A 20,293-nucleotide genomic window follows, 5' to 3' on the forward strand; every position below is an offset into this window, starting at 1 on the left:
CCCCCACAACAACAAAAAGCGATCAGTTGAGAGCCCGCCCGTCGACCAGACACGACTTTGAAGCCGTTATCTGCACCTCGAACAAAATTACCTCAAATTTGATTTGATAAAACAAAAACAAAAAACTGTTAAAGAGCAAAACGTTAAAGAGCAAATTGATGCACATAATAAATGTTCCTAGGACGGCCTGACGGTTATACAGATATCATCATACCTGAGCTGTTGTCGTTCCAGGAATCCTTGTTCTGTTCATGGTCTGATATGCGTTGACATCAGCGTAAAGGTTACCCCTGGAAGCCAGAGAGGTTGAAAATCTAGAGCGCGACAGGAAACAAAGCGCATGAGATTATTGAATTACATGCTAGCGATGAGACAGAGGTCGGCTGGAAATTGTGCTGGCCTGTTGATATCGGATTATGAAATCTTGTAGGTGGAAGCATGAATCATGAATAAAATACAGCTTTGTAGATTTTGAATTATTTTGACATCATAATTCTACCTAAACTTGTCGTGCCACGAATCAATTGACAAAAAATCTGTTGATAGATGAAAACTACTTGTTGAAAGGTGGAAATGACCTGTTGGCTGATTGGGCCTGATGTGTTTCTCTTTATGAGACCTGCTGACATAACTATTACACGTCCTTCTTTTGCGATCGGATCATGATACATGACAGTAGTTAATTCAAATGTAGTGTCATGTAAATTCATATACATTTAGTTAATAAGAGACGTGCATGATTTGCTCATCTTCTTGAAATCCATTCCGATACATTGAGTACGTACCTACCCGATGCCCAGTAGCCATGAAACTCGAGTTCAATTAACAGCTCACTTAAAATCTACAACTCTGAAGAGCATGCTGAATCCAAAATACTTGCTCTGCAGTATGTTTGAGCATTGCCACGCAATTGATTATATATACATGTATAAATATATATCACAATGGACCTCATTGTAACATACTTTAATTTCCTGTTCATTGTTTTTCGATCATGCTAATATAAATAGGAATTTATCATAGATATTGTGATGCCAGTGGGAACAAAGTTCCCACAATATTGACCATACATCGAAATTTGAAGTTTGATTGGTGAAAAGTGTCAACTGGAGGGAAACATCTGGATATTAACCTGTTTCATTACTTTCCATCAATGCTGGAAATTTCATATTGTTGATTGGTGGAAACTTATCAATTGGCCGGTGCAAACCATCCGCTGATCGCTGGGATAGTATTGATGGACTTTACCTGAAAACCGCCTCCTTGTTCATCGATAGAGGTCCGACGTCGAAGTCCATTTCGATGTGGCCACAGGATATGTTATCCCCACCTCCAGCTGGATCGCTGACCAGTCTGGTTCTCACGGAGTACCTAGATTTCTCGTCAAAAAGACTGCCGCAGAAATATGATGGTGTATTTACAAGAAGCGTGTGTGTTATCTCGACAATGATATCGCATTATCACCCTCTCCAACTTACCAATATGGTTTTCAATTAGTATCAGTGGTAACATGTAAGATTCCATTTCCTAATGTCCACAACTTTGTCATTTTAATGAAACTGTTCCCATCCATATTCCTGTGATTTTACTCTATTCAGCGAAGCCATTCAGACGGACATGATATGGAATTGTACTTGATTCTAGTTGCCGTTTTACGACGTCAAGTCAACATAGAAGAATTCTATTTTTTCTTTAAATTTGGGCATTTAAGTCAATTTGAATTATGCGAGTGTGTATTTGATTTTAACGAAAAGAAACATTCCACATCCGAATAAAAAAATCAAACAAACCCGAAATAAATAATAGTGATGTGTGTTTGTTTGAAAGTACATGCCACTGTTCGGAAGTAAATAATATCCCACTGTTTGTCATAATGATATGCAAAGGTGTCGTTTAGTAGTCATTCAGATGTGAAATGAAAGATAAAAGCAGGTTATTATAGACAGGAAATGAGACGTGCTTGGAGCAAACGATTTTGAAGAATTAGACACAAGACATGCAAGGAGCTCACTAATCTTTGTTGGTAATGTCAAACATTCCGTATGATCCACATTTCTAATGAAGTTAAATCTGCATGATATGTCTTACCCATAGAATTCTTGTCGGGTTTCGTTCACAACATCGCCCGTGACTACAGTTAGATTGGTGCGGTAGCTATGGATGTCCTGAGCCGAACCATAAGGTCGGAAAATGTAGTTGTTGGACGGCTGACCGTACAACACATTGTGGTAGACACTGTATTCCATAAACCTGGCCGATATTGAAGTCTCCACGCCAGATCGCCTAGACCGAAGCAGAGCAAAAACAATCCACCAGCAAACATGACTAACCAGGAAGGAAATGTTAAATGCATTTCTTTTCATTACTTTATTTTTCTGTTTTCTAATCTCATTGTATCGCAAAAGTAAAAAAGTCAGTGGTTTTGGATATAGTGGTGCAAAGGATTTACTCCCCATGTGCATTCCACTATTAGCGGTAATGGACATCATTATTTAGCATGATGAATGTCTTCAAAAATTTGGAAGGTGAGTTTGAGGTGAAGGCGGTCCAAAGCTTGTACAAAGAGTGATGTAGAGTATTCGGCTGCAAGAAACCAGTGGAACTGTCATATTGAAATACAACTTACTTTTCAATGTTGAATTTCTAGTACGTTGTGTTAATTGTATAACAGTTGAATTAATTTTTGACAGAAGATGAGTAGATATCACCCTTACTTGTCTCTGATTGATGAGAGTAAACCCGAAGTCTCGTCATACGTGATTTCATAACATCCGTTTTCAATAGAAATGCTGCCACTTTCTTCATTGTTGCCTTCTGGGCCGCTCGTTCCCCTAGAGCTCTTCGCTGCTCCCATTTCATATTTCCTTATAGTCGGCTGTGTGGCACTGGGCAAGACGGCGTCGAAATAGAGAAGGACGTAGGTTTCGTACCCCACGGGAGGGAGATCAGCGAAGAAGAAGAGATGATACGGGTCGGACGGATTGACAGGTGGATCTATCTGATGGAGTGATTTGAGGAAAATATCATAATTCAATTGTATTTTCTTAATTTTGTTTTCAGTTTCGCTAATAAGCTGAATTGGAAGTATATTTTGTCGAGAGTTCCATGACCCGTTAAAACCATATCTATGCCTTCATATCTTCATCAGATCAAGTAGTTGAGAAGTAGTTACCATAGGTGAGAAGACCATACACACCAAAGTATATCCTTATATCATATACACATCTATCTGTCTATCTATGTCTGTCTATCTATCTATCTATCTATCTATCTATCTATCTATCTATCTATTTATTTATCTATCTATCTATTGATCTATACATAAACATATATATATATATATATATATATATATATATATATATATATATATATATATATATATATATCAAGTTCGGCGTCCCGGCGGAGACCAATTTTTCAACTCGTGCGCTTTTCCGAAAAGGAGGAACAGTAAGAGGAATAATAATGTCAAAGCTACGCACCGATTTTCTCCTTCCTTTCTCATATCTCACATATATATATATATATATATATTAATTATATACATGAAATGCATGATATTTTCATAGAGAGAGAGATAAAGAGAGAGTTTAAACATTTAAAACATGTATCCATTTTCTTCCATTTGAGATATTTGTGAGTAAATCTACTGAAAAACAAATAAATGATTAGAATGTAATGAATGTGATAATTCTGATATCTTCAAAGATATTTCTTGTTATGTAATAAGTGCAGTATCACTGAAAAGATTGGATTTTTCTCCATTACTTTAATACTTTGAAAATGGCATCTATCTGTTTTTGCATTCAAACTCTTCATGATAGAATATTATGTAATATGATACATAATTATGTATATAAATACATATACACATATACACGTATATATATATATATTCATCTGTAGGTTATTGTTGCTTTCTAAATCTTGTACTACAGTCTTGTACTGTCTTGTCTGTCTTGTACTAAATCTCACTCAGCTTCACCTTATATGTCACGGAGGGATTTCTGGATATAATTATATACCTGGCTCTTCACTGTTTCCCCTTTACTGTTCATCACCGTCACATTCGGGGCGTCCACCTGCATACGGACGACTCGCCGAACCCTCCATCCCAGTGAATTGTACACCGCGATCGGAACCGCTTTCTTCCTCATCCTTTGTTCGCCTGGTATGAAAAGGACACCTTGTGCTCTTGAATAGACTGCAATTATTAATCCACTCTTGGTTGGCGAGAGCACAATGCGTCATACCACTAATTCAACACAGAATCATAATATCACACAAATTTCCTATCTACCCAATTTATCGGAGATGTCTGTATGCTAAATTTGTGGCTGTTGTTTTGTTCTTTTTTATAGAAAATATGAAGACGTCAGAGCAAGATTATAGAAATGACACTTGACAAAATTCACAGGATGATGGGTATCTAGGACTGAATCTTTCTTTCACCGTTAACCTTTTGTTTTTCAAAATTAATGCGTACATTACACTGTACGTGAATAGGAACGGGATGAACCTGCAGGGTTGTATCTTCGGTAAAGATATCCTGGCCCCTCATTATGATTGAATCTCATGTCAAACCTGGTCTGTATAGCATGCACGTACAAATGTAATTAGAAAGATATCTATACAATTTTGTCTGAAAATGTTATCTGTGTCTGCCTGGAAGAGCTAAGACGCCATTAACTTTGCAAAGAGATAAACAGTGGTATTTTCCGGGAGTACGAAAATCTAATACACTTAAAAAGAATACTTAAGACGGCCGCCTTAAAAGAGATGGAGGAAGGGGAGAAAGAGAGAGAGAGAGAGAAAGGGAGGGGAGGGCAAGGCAGTTTTCGGCGAGGTACAAAAAAAAAACTATCCTTTTCGTTGTTAATCTTTATGAGTATAAACTGTAGAAAGTGTAGTGATTAATAATGTATATACTGTTTGTACCTGTTGGGTGTGGCTGGGTCCGAAGCCCTTCTCCCCGTTCTGCTTTCGGTGGTCCGCCTATCTGTATGAGCTCAGACAGTATATCCGTGATGACGCCGGAAGTGGCGTTGCTTCCATCATCTAGGTGAGTTGTATACATGTCTCTAACCGCCGGGGCCTCTGTGCCAGTGATACCGTCATGATGCTGCACCTGGAAACAAACTCAGTAAATGTAAACGACCGTAAACAAAACTACAAGGACAAAGAAAGAAAGAAAGAAAGAAACAAACAAATGAATAAACAAACAATAAAACCTCTAGGTCATCCTTCATACATACAGAGGCGTTCTTCTGCAGATAAGGCGGGTTTCATCGTCAAAGAGGTTTGATAAGGCTGTAAAAACAAATTACTCAGAAATACCAAATGCGTTGGTTCAACCACTGATGACCACAGAGGATGACAGACCAAAAAAAAAAAAAAAATGGCAATGTGCTGAGTGACAGAAGAGCAGACAAAAGGAAAAAGAAGTGCTCCACCTCACTAAGACAACAAGAAGAGTCAGTTGAACGGAGATGAAACCCAAATCTACATCATATGGATTGAGTGAATGCGTCAATATCAGTAGTGTACAACAGTGAAGTTTGATGATTTTTTTTTTAAGTTTTGGTGCAGCAAGCGCTGGATGAGAAGACTACAACAGTATACGTGACTCACGCATGGACAACTTTATAAATATATTATACACACTTTACAAAATATACTCATTCCACATAAAATATGTGGTCTTCATTCCCCTTTAAGATGAAGATTGGAAGAAGACAAAACTTTAATGAGAGAAGAGGATACGACATCGTGCTGCTGCACAGCAAAAGCCATTATCACTAATTGACTTCGCTGATAAGCACTCAAAGTACAGCGCCCGAATTCTAACAAGTTTTGGGGCTATGTTCAAACATTGATACTTGAAGGAAACATTTCCGATGCACGGGCTTCTTACTTCTGCTGCTGCCCATCTCAACTGCTTCAATTTTTCTAACATGGCGGTCGTGTTAAGGCTTCGTGTCACATTGTAGAGATGTGTGTAGACGGAGAAGAGCGTCTCGCCGGCTCGCAGCATTGCCTGACTCCGCCTGGCCAACCCTTTCAATTCGCTGCGAGAGGTGTAGAAACCAGTCCAAGCTTCCTGTCGAGCTAGAAGAGATTCAGAGCTGACTGTTATCGGTAATCCTAATGTACAATATGTAACAACATTAAACAGAAGAGGTAAAAAAGAACCCTTTGGCAAAAAAAAAAACTTATACAGAAAACAAAAATTGAAATTATTCATGATGTATTATTGCGGAAACAAGTGGATATGTGAATGAATATTATGGTAAAAACAACTCGGCTCATCTCAACTCAGCTTACTTCACTCAACTCAACTCAACTCCACTCCACTCAACTCAACTCAGCTCAACTCAACTCAACTCAACTCAACTCAACTCAACTCAACTCAACTCAACTCAACTCAACTCAACTCAACTCAACTCAACTCAAAACAAATGATATCGAACGAGATTAAAATGAATCCACTATCTTCATATTCTTTTAATAAATCGTATCAATTCTGATCAAATCAAATCAAATCAAATCAAATCAAATCAAATCAAATCAAATCAAATAAGATGGTTTGACAAATCTCACCCGTTGAATACGGGAGGAAGTCTCCCGAATCTTTCACGTCCCACGTGGAGTCATTGTTGTACAGTGCGGTGAAAAACTCACTAAGGGTGGCGAAGCGGATCTTAATTCGGTATTTCTCTCTCTGCTGGTTGATGTGCGACAAGAGTTTTTCCATGTTGGCGAACTGGACGGAAGCATTGAAGAACTGCTTATCGCAACCCTTTGATGATAAAAAAAATGACAGACAATTTAAAAGCTGTAAGCAAAATTATGATATGAATTATTAATAACATGCATTTCTTGTAAGAGTGCATTCCTTGCTAGCGTGGATTCCTCACTTTTTTCCTCAAAGCATTGATAATGTGACATAAAGCTCAATTGGTTTGAAGCTATGTTTAGATGCTTTTAATTCTTTAATTATACTTTTCAACCTTACAGTCAACTATTGTGCACTCAAGATAATTTTCGTTTATCATGATATGTTCTGTCGAAGAAGAAAATGTAATATATCAAATTGAATTCAATTGAATAAAATTGGGCTGGCTTCATATGCGGGAATAGTTTTATTCTTATTTCGAATGATATGACAGACGAGACATGACGATACTGAACACAATAAAGATACCATAATGCCCCTTATCGCTCCATGTCCATCATTATGTATAAATGTCTAGATTACTGGGGGTTTCCCCTTCTTTTATGCTGCCATGGTTTTTTTTTTTTTTTTTTTTTTTTTTTTTACTCATAGCTGGTGCGCAATCTAGGCAGATAGGATTAGCATGAGGGACACCCCTGTGCAGTTCAGTGCGATTCGTCGTAGATTCTCTGTTTCATTAGTTGATGTTCTGTACTTTGATTCAGGGGCCGCGGAACCGGGGGGGGGGGGGGAGGGACCCCCTCACCCCCCCCCCCCCCACACACACACACACACACTTTGGGTTCGCGAAAAAAAATGAAAAGAAAGAAAAACAAAGAAAAAAAGGGGAGAACAGTGGGGAAAAATCACAACACTCATGAATTTGATATTCTGAATGATTCTTAGTGCACAAGACTTGTCTCTTACATTCCGAAAAATCAATTGTTCCCTCATGTACAAGGGGAATATCCTTTTTTAATCAACCCTTCCCTCTCTCAGTTCCCCGATCATTTTGTTGTTGTTAATTTCCCAAATATTCCATATCAAATATGCGTATACAAGATATCTCAATTTAAAAAGGCAAAAGCTCCCTCGTACGGGAAGGGTGGGGATAGCACTCTCCCACGCTCTCTCCCTGCTCCCCCCCCCCCCCCGCCCTGTGCATACAAGTAGACTATGGCTACATTTTGAGTTTTCCAAATATATGCCACAAAATGTGGACACCAAAACGTTTAACTGCGATCAGAAAATACACAATCTCCCTCATGACCGCATAGGAGGGGTCCCCTCCCACATCATCCTGCTATGTCTCCTTCCACAGACTCGCACTTCTCTGATTGACAAATTTCCAGATTCAAATTCATTACGTCGATGCAGGGCAATTTGTCAATCAGTTGCAATGAAAGCATCTCGACGGAAGAATTTCATGAATTTGAATAATTACGCGGTTCCCGCTGCATGCTATAAGGATTAGAACCAACACTTGCTGTCGGGCGAAAGCTCGATGGTCTAGTGGAGATGACGCCTGTCCGGTGATCAGGAGGTCGTGGGTTCGAATCCCCCTCGAGTATGTCCGCCCATGATTTTTATCATGGCTACTACTAAATATTTCCAGATATTCCAACAGAAGTGTGCGCCAGATTGTTGAATTTCAGTTCTAAAAATGAAGGAAAAAAAAAAAGCTCCCTCGAATACTGAGTATGGGAGTATGTTACGGCACATTTTGGTAAATCGGCACATTTTGGTAAATTACCAAAATGTGCAAGTTACCAAAAGGTGCCGTCACTTAGTGACGCACATTTTAGTCCCCTCTATAGACTTAGTACACTTTTGGGAATGACAATTTCCGACTTTCCTACAAAAAGTGTGCTTCAGATTGCTTTATTTCAATTCCAAAAACGCAAAAGCTCCGTCGAGCTGGAGGGGGCATGCCCCTCCCACACCCTCCCCCTCTACCTCATTAGACTTTGTACATACACACAGATAATGCACACGCGGAATAAGAGCTAACTGTCGTGATTTCGCTATTAACACTTCCCTGAAAAAACCCTAATTATTTCCATCATTATCTTTTTTTTTTTTTAGGGGGGGGGGGAGCTAGATAAATTCCAAGTATTGCACCAAAAGTTTGCGCCAGATCGCTAAATTTTAGATCTGAAAATGTAAAATCACCTTCGTATGGAAGGAGAAATATCCCTTATATACACCCTCGTGTGCATGCCTTTTCTGTTTGATTGCTTAACAGACAGCGTTCATGAAATTCATTGTAAGAATTAATACAAGACGTTTATTAAAATGCTACCACTTTATAGACACATTATTGGTCAACCACATCAAAATATCCTGCTACCTTAAACAAGTGGGGTCGTTCTAGGTCAATAAAACGTGCATCAAAGTGCACCATTTACAACATAAAAATGCAAAAAATTTTCACGTGGGAGGGAGGACACCCCCCTCCCAAACCCTCCCCCTCTCGCTCGCTCCGCTCGCTCGGGGTCGGTCGCTTCGATCCCTCGCATAGTAACCGCCCCCAAGATCATATCCTGGCTACGCCGGTGCCCTTGACACCAACCCCCCCCCCCCCCCCAACACACACACTGAAAAACATTCCGCGGCCCCTGCGATTAATTGGTTTTTGTATCATCATCGTGGCTGAATGGAAATACAATTAAGAACAAATTAATTACTTTTCCTGTAAAGAACGAAAAAAAATGTAGAAAAAAGTCATCAAGCAAACTGAAGGGTAACTACTCAACTGAAGTGGATACACCCATCTGACAAATCACATTCGGAGTGACTTTTCGGAGGAAAGAGGAGAAATTGAAAAAAGGGAAAGGATTATGGAGGATATACTGAAAAAAAAAAATTGTCATGGCTGCAGTTGAATAGCACATTGAATTGTTTGTGGTTTGTTTGTGGTTTGTTTTGTTTTGTTTTCATGTGTAGAAAGACTGATTATTTTTTTAAGTATATTATGAAGGTTTTCACTCTTCTTTTTTTTTTTTTTTCGAGTAAATTGTTGTAGAGGTTTACCCATGGCCACAGAAGAAACGGTGACTTAAACCATGCTGCACGTTGCCGTATGTTTGCCACCATAAAGTCTGAATATTGTGCCACGTTGGTTTTGTTTACCGGATCGCTCATGTTGGGATAGATACCGTCCGATGGAGGGTTGGGAAATTTGGCCACGCCGTTCCACATGTATCCGGGTCTTCGTGAAACAGGAAAATGAAAGAAATAGTTTATTTATTTTTTTAGTCTTCATAGGCAGGAAAACAACAGCAGCAGCAGGAAAATCAAAGAGGGAGAATTCACTGTAAATCTACGGTTAGAGATGTGCCCTATAATGCCTCTGATTTATAGATACAACATGGTAAAGTGGTAGATGTTAATTCAATCAATAGAAAAGTTGTGTTGAAGAACAATTTCATCTACCAAGTCATCTCTTACCATTTTCTCTCACATTTAATGTATCATTCAATCTAGCTTTGTGATGATAATAAGGAATGTCAAGCCTGCAAAGGTCTCAAATGATTAGGTAGAGCCATTAAGGTCACATTACGGATATAATTCATTTCACTTTGTTTCGTTTCATTTATTTAATTTTCAACAAAAGTGACAATGTACAAATATATCACTAGAAAAGAACAATAATAAGAAAATGAAAATAATTACATAGAAGAAAAGGAGGAACTTTGAAGAAGTATATTGTCTTGCAGATGTTATTACTGTGCAGCAGCTATTACATGTTTTCTGGTTTTTCATAATAATGATTATAATCATAATAACTAGATTAATAATAATGATAATAATGATAATAATAATGATAATAATAATGAATAATAATAATAATAATAATAATAATAATAATAATAATATTATTATTATTATTATTATTATTATTATTATTATTATTATTATTATGATTATTATTATTATTATTATTATCATTATTATTATCATTATTGTTATTACTATTATTATTTTGATTTTTATCAATAGTAATAACAGTGGTGATAACAATAATCATAATGATAGGTGTAATAATAACAATACGGTCTCATCTATGCAGGAATCCCTCGTCAGAAGTGTGTATTTTCTACTTGAACCGTAACACTTTGGTGACGTAAAGAGAAAGAAAAAAAAAGAGTGAAACTTATATTTTCATCAGCTCGTTGCATAACTATCTCAGAGCAATGATAATTGATAAGAATAGCATATCACGCAACGCCGATGGAGTTGATCGCATTAGATTAATTAGATTTCACTGCTGGCTATTGGACCATGGTCAACCATTTAATGGCGTACTGAGAGGAAGGTCATATTAATTCGAAATGTAAACGTATCATGACGGCTAAGGATTTTGAAAGGTAGTAACGAGCCTTAAACGGATTGTATAGTTTTGGTTGAGATCTAACTTTCAGGTTTCTACCATTTTTTGGTGAGATAATGGGATACCTCTTAAGAAATATGAAAGAGGATGTAATTCCAAGAGGAATTCAACATTTCTTTGATGAAAATTTGTTTTGAAATGGCTGAGATATCAAAAATAGAAGTCCAATCCTCATAATCGAATTTGTCTGTTTCACTGTGTTAATCTCACAATTCACGGTAAGCATGATGAGATTAAAAAGAACGACAGTAGAGAGACGTGCTGAGAATCTTACTTGTCTGAAAATGGGGGAATCTCGCCCGGGACGCAGTAGCTGTAGTTGTCCATGACGTGGGTAAACATATCGGCTGGCATGCCCAGGGACGGGGACGCTCGCCAAACAAACTGGAGACCCTGTCAAATACCGTGTTTTTTGTTTGTTTGTTTTTTTGACAAAAAATTCTTGCTTGCGTCAGTGTTGTTGTTGTTTTTTTTTTTGCATAAATGGGTAATCATATATTATATAATCATATAATTATGTAATTAGACCTATTTGATTATATGAATATATAAATATATAATTATATATGATATATATATATTATATTATATAATTATAATTATAATTATAACTATGATCTCACATTTTTCATTGGTAGGAAAAGTGCGATGCATACGAGATCATCTTGAAGGGAAAAGAAATCGTAAGCCATGATCAAACAGATGCAATTTAGGAATGACCACATGAATTATCATGTTCCCAAATAAATCATGGAGATGAGCCAAAGAAGAGATCACGACACGACAATGGAATAAATATTATTGTGTACGCGGAAGTGAAGCATCAACTCATCAAATTAAATAATACTAGTATATTGGTGGGTAGTCTTTCTTCTAAATATCATATGGTTAGCTTATCTTACTTCTAGTGTATTCATCTCTCTACTTCTCGATCGACAAAATTATTACTAATGCAGTCACAATGATCATACGTAAACATGCACACATACAAACATACCCGTACCTACAATAATTCTATGATCATCTGTAATTGTATCATGATTATGTTTTGCGTCGATGTATCTGTCCACTATTCCGCCTCCATATTTGCCGGAATTCACGAAGGTGGTACAAATGAAACCATGGTTTAAACCATGGACAAAAACCATGGAGCGCCAAGCGTTACGAAATCAATCATTTCGTCGATGAAATGATTATTTTGTAACAAAATGACAACATTTTGTAACTAAATGAACATTTCGTCCACGAAACGTTAACGAAACGGTCATTTTGTCGACGAAATGACCAATTTCGTAACGAAATATTCCGTGCGACACTTGGCGCTCCATGATTTTTGTCCATGGTTTAAACCATGGTTTCATTGTACCACCTTCGTGAATTCGGGCCCCTATGTTTATATACATGGAAATAAAATAATACATATATAAAATCATATGTATATATATATATATGTATATATATATATATATATATATATATAATCATATATATATATATATATATATATATACATATCTCTCTCTCTCTCTCTCTCTCTGTGATGTGCATGTGTGTGTGTATACAGGAATGCATAGACAGGTGTATGGATGCACATATCATACAAACACACACATAGGGTATGCGTGAGTGTGTGTGTATGCTATATTCATTTCTGTATCTTTAGGTAGATAGGAAGAGGGAGAGGGAGAAGGAGAAAGGGAGAGAGGAATATAGAGTGGTGTCCATTTCCTACGTGCTAGATTACACGGAACCATTTCTCTTGGTGAAATCTATTTCTCATACCCCCTATGGTGTTACCTTGTTTTTCATCATCTCGGCTTTCTTGTCGTAGTCAATGCGAGACGTGAGGTGGGCATTGAATCCCATCAGGGCGAAGAGAGAGGGCGTGGCCGCTGAGGCGCCAAACGGGTCTACGTGCCAGCCAAACCTTGGACGAACGCCAAATGTCTCGTAGATAAATGTATGTCCCTCTGATTGGAAAGGTGGGAGTAAAGATTGAAATTGTGAGGCTCACACATAAACGTTAGACATTGCATCTCTTAAAATAGCTATTGTCTGCCTCTTGGTTCAAATCACGCCGTTTAGAGTGTGATAGTGAATACAACTGTAGACATAACGATGAGATAACTTCGGTTCCTTCATTCGCCTGTGATTCTCGGCGTGTTACCCTACATAACATGCTTATAACCGAGGTGTAATGATATATGACAATGCTAAGGTAATAATAATCGTATGTCGCCCTTAAAGGAAACCAAAACCCAAAGAGCAATGTGGATTGAGTGAAAGTAGCAACATTAGTAAAACACATCATTTAAAGTTTAAGGAATATCGGACAATCGATGCTAAAGTTATGCATTTTTAACGTTTTTTTTTGTGTGTTGTAACCACTGGATAAGGAGACTACTTCAGTTTATGACATCATGTGTTCACAACAATATAAAGAAAGTGTAAAGAAAATTCATCATGCTTTCACTTTTCTAGCGTAATGAAAGAGCACTTGACTAACCTCTTTCAGAAAGCAGGGGGAATTATATTACCCTTAACAAAAGCCAGTAACTTGTGTGATGTGTGGAATGTGTAATTTTCATGAAAAAAATTATTTTTCTTTTTTGTGGAATTCTTCTTATATTTTCTTTATGTCGTTGTCCACACATGACGTCATCAACTCTAGTAGTCTCCTCATCCAGCGGTTCCAACACCAAAATTTTAAGAATTCACAACTTTTGCATGGATTGTCCGATTTTCCTCAAACTTTCACTGATGTGTTCTACTAATGTTGCTGCTTTCACTATATACAAATTGTTTTTTGGGTTTTGGTGTCCTATAAGAACAATGTCTAGATCCTACACTGAATGTACTACTCTGGGTCAATGAATCATGCACTCTATACTTCTTCTTTTTTTTTTTGACAGCAGTTGTTTACACTCATGCAACTCCTTATCTTCCTTTATTCGTTTTAAACAGCAGTTATGCCTAGGTGGATGTAATGAATCCTACATCAACAGAAATGATACCGATTGATGTCTAAACAGGACATTCATCTTTAATTACTTTCGTATGCTTTGCTGTCTCAACTGCTACAAAATATGAATGAATTGTGAACAGAATTATCGGTTCTGTTCAGCTTGTCTGTTATCAAGGGCTGTGCAGTAGCAAAATCGTAAAAATATGTACGAATTTTAGCATACACGTTACTTATTATCACCAAGAAAGATGTATGTGCGTTACATCAATGTATGTACCAATATCCACACATGCCATTACGGAATATAAGACAGAGAACCAGGAAATGTTCAACACATGTATCATAATTTAGACACTTTAAGTGCATGTATCTTTTAATATCCAATATAATATTCACTGGCACCACATTCAATTGTTTGTTGTTATGTCTGCTTACAATCACTACGTTTACTATTGCACGATTAACTTGTGATATGTATTTTTCAACATTGCATGGTTTATCCACTAATCATGTATCTTTTTAACTTTGAACTGTTAAACAAACATCTGATATTGTTAGCGTTATCTCCTATCTTGATTCTGAAAAGAAATCACTTCTTAGTACGGTGTACTGAGAACAGTCAAGAAATCCAATGGCGTACTCCCGAGTACCTGTCATTTGTTGAATGATGGCACTGAGCTCAGTCACCGCCTCGTCATGCATCACTTGACCACCAATGACGAACTCCAGCTGACCTTTCTTAACCAACTGCCTGGTTTGATTCTGTGAGCAATCTCAGAAGGAGACATAGAGATAAAGAGAGAGAGATAGATAGATAGATAGAAAGAAAGATAGATATAAGGATGATAGATATAGATAAATACATAGATAGATAGATAGATAGATAGAGAGAGAGAGAGAGAGAGAGGGAGAGAGAGAGAGAGAGAGGGAGCACATGAGAAAGGAGGATTAAGTGCCGAGAGCAGTACATTACTGAAATGAAATTCTCGATATACGGACGTAGGCGTATAAGGCTCAGTGTCTCTTATATCACAACTTCTTTCATTTTCCAGTATGACTGTGGTAGTACAATATCCATTAATTATGTATAAAGAGTATACATATGTATAATTATATACATAATCATATACATACCTACATATTATTATTTGGACAGCAACATTTTCACCTTGTGCGATTAACATGAATGATTAACATGAAGGAAATAATTATGTTATTTAGCACCTTCTGTTTGTCTGTAGCCACGTCGTTCCACCACAGGCGAAAGAATTCCTGCTCGACAGCGATGAAACGTTTGCTCGTACTTCGGGCGAGTTCTTGGATCACCGTCGTGTACACATTAGCCGCATAGGCATGCATGCTCTCCTAGGGATAATTTATCGGACATTTAAAAGAAGTCAGATTATCACTTTCATATTACAATATATATATATAATTTTTGAACAGAAGACAAAATTAAGAAGGTACAATGAAAATGAGATGACGTTAACGTAAGATAAAAAGACAAATATAGTTTGTTGAAGACAAATATCCTTGTCATTATGCCTGCCTTTCTTTTCATCAGTTCTGAAAATATATACAACACAGCACCATCACGACACACGACACACACACACACACATACACATACACGCACACACACACACACATACACGCACACACACTCACACAACACGTGCAGACGAATCTTCAGAGAATCTTGCATCCATGCTAGAGTCTTACAGAAGTTTAACGCTTAAACCCTTTTGTTACTTATAAGCACGAGACATGCGATACAAATCTGAAGTCTGCCTTTCAACGTGAACAAATTTCTTTTGATAAAGGCGCTATTAGTTTTTGGACTATTTTTTCGAATCTCATATCCAGTCAAACATAATTTGCATAAAGGTTAAATTCATTCCTTCTGAGTGCCCCGTTAACAGGGTATTCAGATCATTACTTCGACTGCACCGTTGAATCTGGAATTCACGGTCACGTTCACCCCCAATACACGTCAATGACGGCGGTGCTGCGACCGAGGAGGTGGGGGGAGGGGGGGGGGGCGGCGGAGGAGGGATTGTGCTCGTATTATGTTGGTTAATTCAATGGCCAATGTTACCTTTCTCCCTCCCCTCCCCCACCTCCCTCTCCCTTGTTTGATGTGAAGAATGTCTAGCTGGAAAGTCAGCTTTTTTCTTACTTCCCCATTTTTTTTTAACCGACAGTGTGTGTGTGTGTGTGTGTGTGTGTGTGTGTACATCCCCCCCCCTGTTCTGCGGAGACAACTGTCTCATCAATTCTCAAAACACAATAGACATTGTTTTAAAAAATGGGTTGCTGTATGTAATTATAGAGTTTACAAAGGTAAAACTGCCATGACCTTCATTGGTAGGATTCTGTCTTCAAATTCCTATGCTTCTGAGTTCTTCATCCAGTTTTTCTTTAATTTATTAAAATTTACATAATACATGCCAAATACACTCTATAAGATTTGAGTTCTTTTATTTTCGAATTACGAATAGGTCTACTGGTTTTGAACGTACGCTTCGTTACTATTCTGTAGCTGCGTGTCGCTATCAAAAATGTTAAAAAGTCTACAAGGTGACGGCAGTCAGTGTATAAGGTGGTCAGTTAATCAGTATCATCAATCAATCAATCAATAGAGAGATTGCTCAAACAAACGATCTATCCTTGAACCACTAATTTATTATGATGTACATTTCATGCATTCAATTGAAAAACCGGGGATATGACATCGTGTGCCTACCGCTACTGTGTAAACCCATCCCACGTCCATATGACTATGTGGAACCACGAAGACTTCAAGATTGCTGGTAGTAGCAACCTCGGCATTGGGCCGAGATTCCACCGTTCTTGCAATGACGACTGAAGAACCAAGACACGCACTCCACAATAGGACAAATGCTATCCTCTTCTGACCAGAAGCCGTCATGTTTCATTCAGCAACAATAACGTCCGATTGAGATGTTCTCCAAATACAACTTACAGGAATTGTTCTGAACAATTATACTGTAATTGTGAATGCAATATCAAATCGAGGTTTGATGGCACGATTAGCATTTACCATATAAAGACAGCTATAGACAATGGGTCTGGAGGATTAAAGATCAAAGTCTGAGACAAAAACATTCCTGCCAATTATCTGATAATATTGTCGCAGGTATCAATCAAAGTGTACTGCGACGTCGTAGTTGTTTGAACACTCACACGTTTTGAGATTACTCATACTGCTACATAACTGTAGTTGTTTTTGTTGGTTGTCTTCCATTTCAGCGCAGAGAAGCAGTATTCCCCGGGAAAGTGTGTGGTCATCCCACTAGCCAAACAGCAAATGAGTCATTTCACGTTGAAAAAAGAGTCCCTGAGCCTTACAGGCCACGAGTCATATAACCCATGAGCTCGACACCCGCTCAACACTACGCAAAATAACCCCGCCAGCTCGACACTATGTAGGCACTAAAAAGGCCTATGATATTGACACTAGGAAAATAAGCCCTTGTGGGCCTTATTTATTTATCTTTTTTTTTTTTTTTTTTTTGCCGCCAGGTGTCCTACTCGTGGGCCTCGTTTGCCCAGTGTCTTAGCTCATAGGCTGTATGACTCATGGGTGTCAGTCTCGTGACGTGCATCCGAAGTTGAAAGGGAATGGAGTCCCCTATATATTGCAATTTCGCATACATTTTGTGCATATGTGTGTGTGTAGTTGTGTGTGTGTTCAATTTCAAGTTCAAGTTCAATGACACTTATTTCCAACAAACAATACACATAAGGTACTTATAACAATGGGATAATTTTAAACATTCTAGCGGTACATCTCCAAAAGTAAAGAACTTGCGGAAACTGTGCCCTTAGAATGTATAATGATGCAGTAGTATTCTGAATTATGAGATATTATGATATATTAAGAGTTGACACATTTATAGATACTGATACATATACGAGTAGTTGATACTGCATGAGCTCAGTATAAGATTAAGAAGTTTCAATTCTTGATAGAGAGGTTTAAAATGAGATCGGGGGTATAACGTTCGTGTATAAGAATTCAAATTAGTACTTTGTTATGGATGGCTGTCAACACTGTTTCATATTTGTATAATAATTGTGATAGGGATGTATTTACCAATACCAAAGTCAATGAATGTTTGGCTTCCACGGAGAGGTATTCGGTATACATTAGTAGATATTCGGCATGTCGTTCCATGTCTTCCAGATTACATCTTGGTGCTCAACTTCGAGCTACGTTATCATTTTGATAACAACAATTGTTATTATGATTAAGATGAAGATGATACTGGCGATAATGATTATTATCATTATTATCATCAGAAGTATTAGTGGTAGAAGTACTTCTGTGCTATCATTAATGTCATTACTGTTTATCAACGTGATTATCATTCTGAACATAAAAATAACTTTGTTTATTCAAGAAATTACCCCCCCCCCCAAAAAAAACAAACAAACAAACAAACAACCCAACAACAACAACAACAAAAAACCAAGAGCAACAACTTCTCAATTACTTACAGGGGAAGTGATTTCGTTCATCTCTCTCTACCTCTCTTTCTTTCTCTCCCATGAATAGCGTTATCCCTTTCTCATATGGCCTTTATTTAGCACGTGAGTGAACAATCACATGTCATTAGGCAAATTGATATGGATGGACACTCACAAGGTAGGCTTAGTAAGTCTATTCGGATAAGATAATTATTATCTTTTCCATTGGATTCAGAGGTGTCGGAACAGTGCCGCAAAATCGAAGTTACCACCTACCATCAGGCTTTGGAGGGCGTGTGCTCTTTCTCCGGCTAGGCATTTTTAGGGGGAGATGGAAAATTGTCAGTGATTACTGGAGTTTTTCTTTGAAAAAAAGGGCAACAACTTTAAATACTTATGCCAATATCCCTCTCGGTGATGGTATGTGAGATTTTCATATCGGACTTCTCTGCTACAGGCATGGTGGTAAAATCAAAGAATTTCTGGCGGCCTCTGTTGCACATACTGCTCATCATACATGGTAAGTTTCCCTCAAATCTCGATTTTTTTATGTTATAGTTAATCAGTAAATATGCATCTTGGCTTTATAATTTGTTGTGTGCTTATATCATATTTCGATTTAGTTTGAATATGTACACTGCTTTTTTGCATGATATATTTTGTACACATATTTTTTGTTGAAAATGAAAAATGAAATGAAAAATAAATGAAAAGAAGTGAAAATGAACGAAGCAGCTAGTGGTAATATAATACTCGTACGATAACAATAATTAGCATCTTAATAGTTATATATGCTCTATGATTATTGACCAAAGTGATGTCGTGCATCATTCTACTTTGTTTTATCTCAAGTATTTTTTTTTTTCATTGAGAATAAATAGAATGAAATGAAATAAAATGAAAATACAGTTAAGGACAGTCATACGCGTTTAAAATCGGACATTATTAAACAATTTGAATGTTATGTGAATTCAGAGTGACATATGTCGTGAAACAGTGTTAAAGTCACATCCGTATAAATTGGAAATTGATTACGATGATACCATCCTTTCATGAATCCTGTTTGGATGAGTTAGTAAATCTTCACTAGTTTTCCTGCTTGGAAGTGGAAAGGAAGAAAAATCACATAAAGTTGTTTTTAGAGTTGTATTGATTATTGGATACTGAGATGATATTTTTGATATTTACGCTCCCTATATATTGCAAAAATCTCAGTCCAAATACCGTCTATATTTTATTCATGCTCAATTCGATGGAAGAGAGGAAGGGACATCTCATAATCATCTAATTGGGGAAACATCATGACGCTCAGATTGACTGTTTGCTGTTTATTATTATGTAAAACCTAAAAACAACTTGTAACATTACTTAACAATCACATTTTTTAATCGGATTTTAACCCATCATTTACTCGTCTGTTTTGTTAACTGCTTTATGTACTATTGTAAATTGTAACGAAAATTAGTTTAGTCATCCAGTATCACCATTAAAGTCATCAATTTCACTTTCCCTTTCGACAATTCAGAAAGGTCGTTTGATTGTGGTGTACAAATTGTGACAATCCCTATGTTCTGTTCTTCACTTGAAAAAAAAAAAGTTGTGTGAAGCACGTTCTTGAGAGCGGAAATTTTGGAGTACAATACATATTGAATTTGAATAAAGATATAAAAACGATTTGATATGTCTTTACGAGACCTCTTAAGAAGCACTGAATGCTACAAAT

General features: G+C 37.3%; 1 protein-coding gene across 1 annotated transcript in view; it reads right to left on the reverse strand.

The window, feature by feature from the left end:
- LOC140237193 (epididymis-specific alpha-mannosidase-like) overlaps positions 1 to 17,008 on the reverse strand; it is a 24,137-nt gene extending 7,129 nt beyond the window's left edge. The window contains exons 1-15 of the mRNA XM_072317137.1: positions 16,823 to 17,008; positions 15,301 to 15,441; positions 14,727 to 14,838; positions 12,909 to 13,081; positions 11,386 to 11,504; positions 9,752 to 9,929; positions 6,604 to 6,802; positions 5,918 to 6,111; positions 4,942 to 5,131; positions 4,440 to 4,448; positions 4,029 to 4,189; positions 2,715 to 2,998; positions 2,089 to 2,283; positions 1,249 to 1,392; positions 215 to 314 (exon numbers count right to left, since the gene is read on the reverse strand). Coding sequence (XP_072173238.1) covers positions 215 to 314; positions 1,249 to 1,392; positions 2,089 to 2,283; positions 2,715 to 2,998; positions 4,029 to 4,189; positions 4,440 to 4,448; positions 4,942 to 5,131; positions 5,918 to 6,111; positions 6,604 to 6,802; positions 9,752 to 9,929; positions 11,386 to 11,504; positions 12,909 to 13,081; positions 14,727 to 14,838; positions 15,301 to 15,441; positions 16,823 to 17,008 — 2,385 coding nt within the window. The remainder of the gene's footprint in view (positions 1 to 214; positions 315 to 1,248; positions 1,393 to 2,088; positions 2,284 to 2,714; positions 2,999 to 4,028; positions 4,190 to 4,439; positions 4,449 to 4,941; positions 5,132 to 5,917; positions 6,112 to 6,603; positions 6,803 to 9,751; positions 9,930 to 11,385; positions 11,505 to 12,908; positions 13,082 to 14,726; positions 14,839 to 15,300; positions 15,442 to 16,822) is intronic.
- Positions 17,009 to 20,293: the final 3,285 nt, after the last annotated feature.

Source organism: Diadema setosum, chromosome 1 (genome assembly GCF_964275005.1).
Source record: "Diadema setosum chromosome 1, eeDiaSeto1, whole genome shotgun sequence".
Lineage (NCBI taxonomy): Eukaryota > Metazoa > Echinodermata > Echinoidea > Diadematoida > Diadematidae > Diadema > Diadema setosum.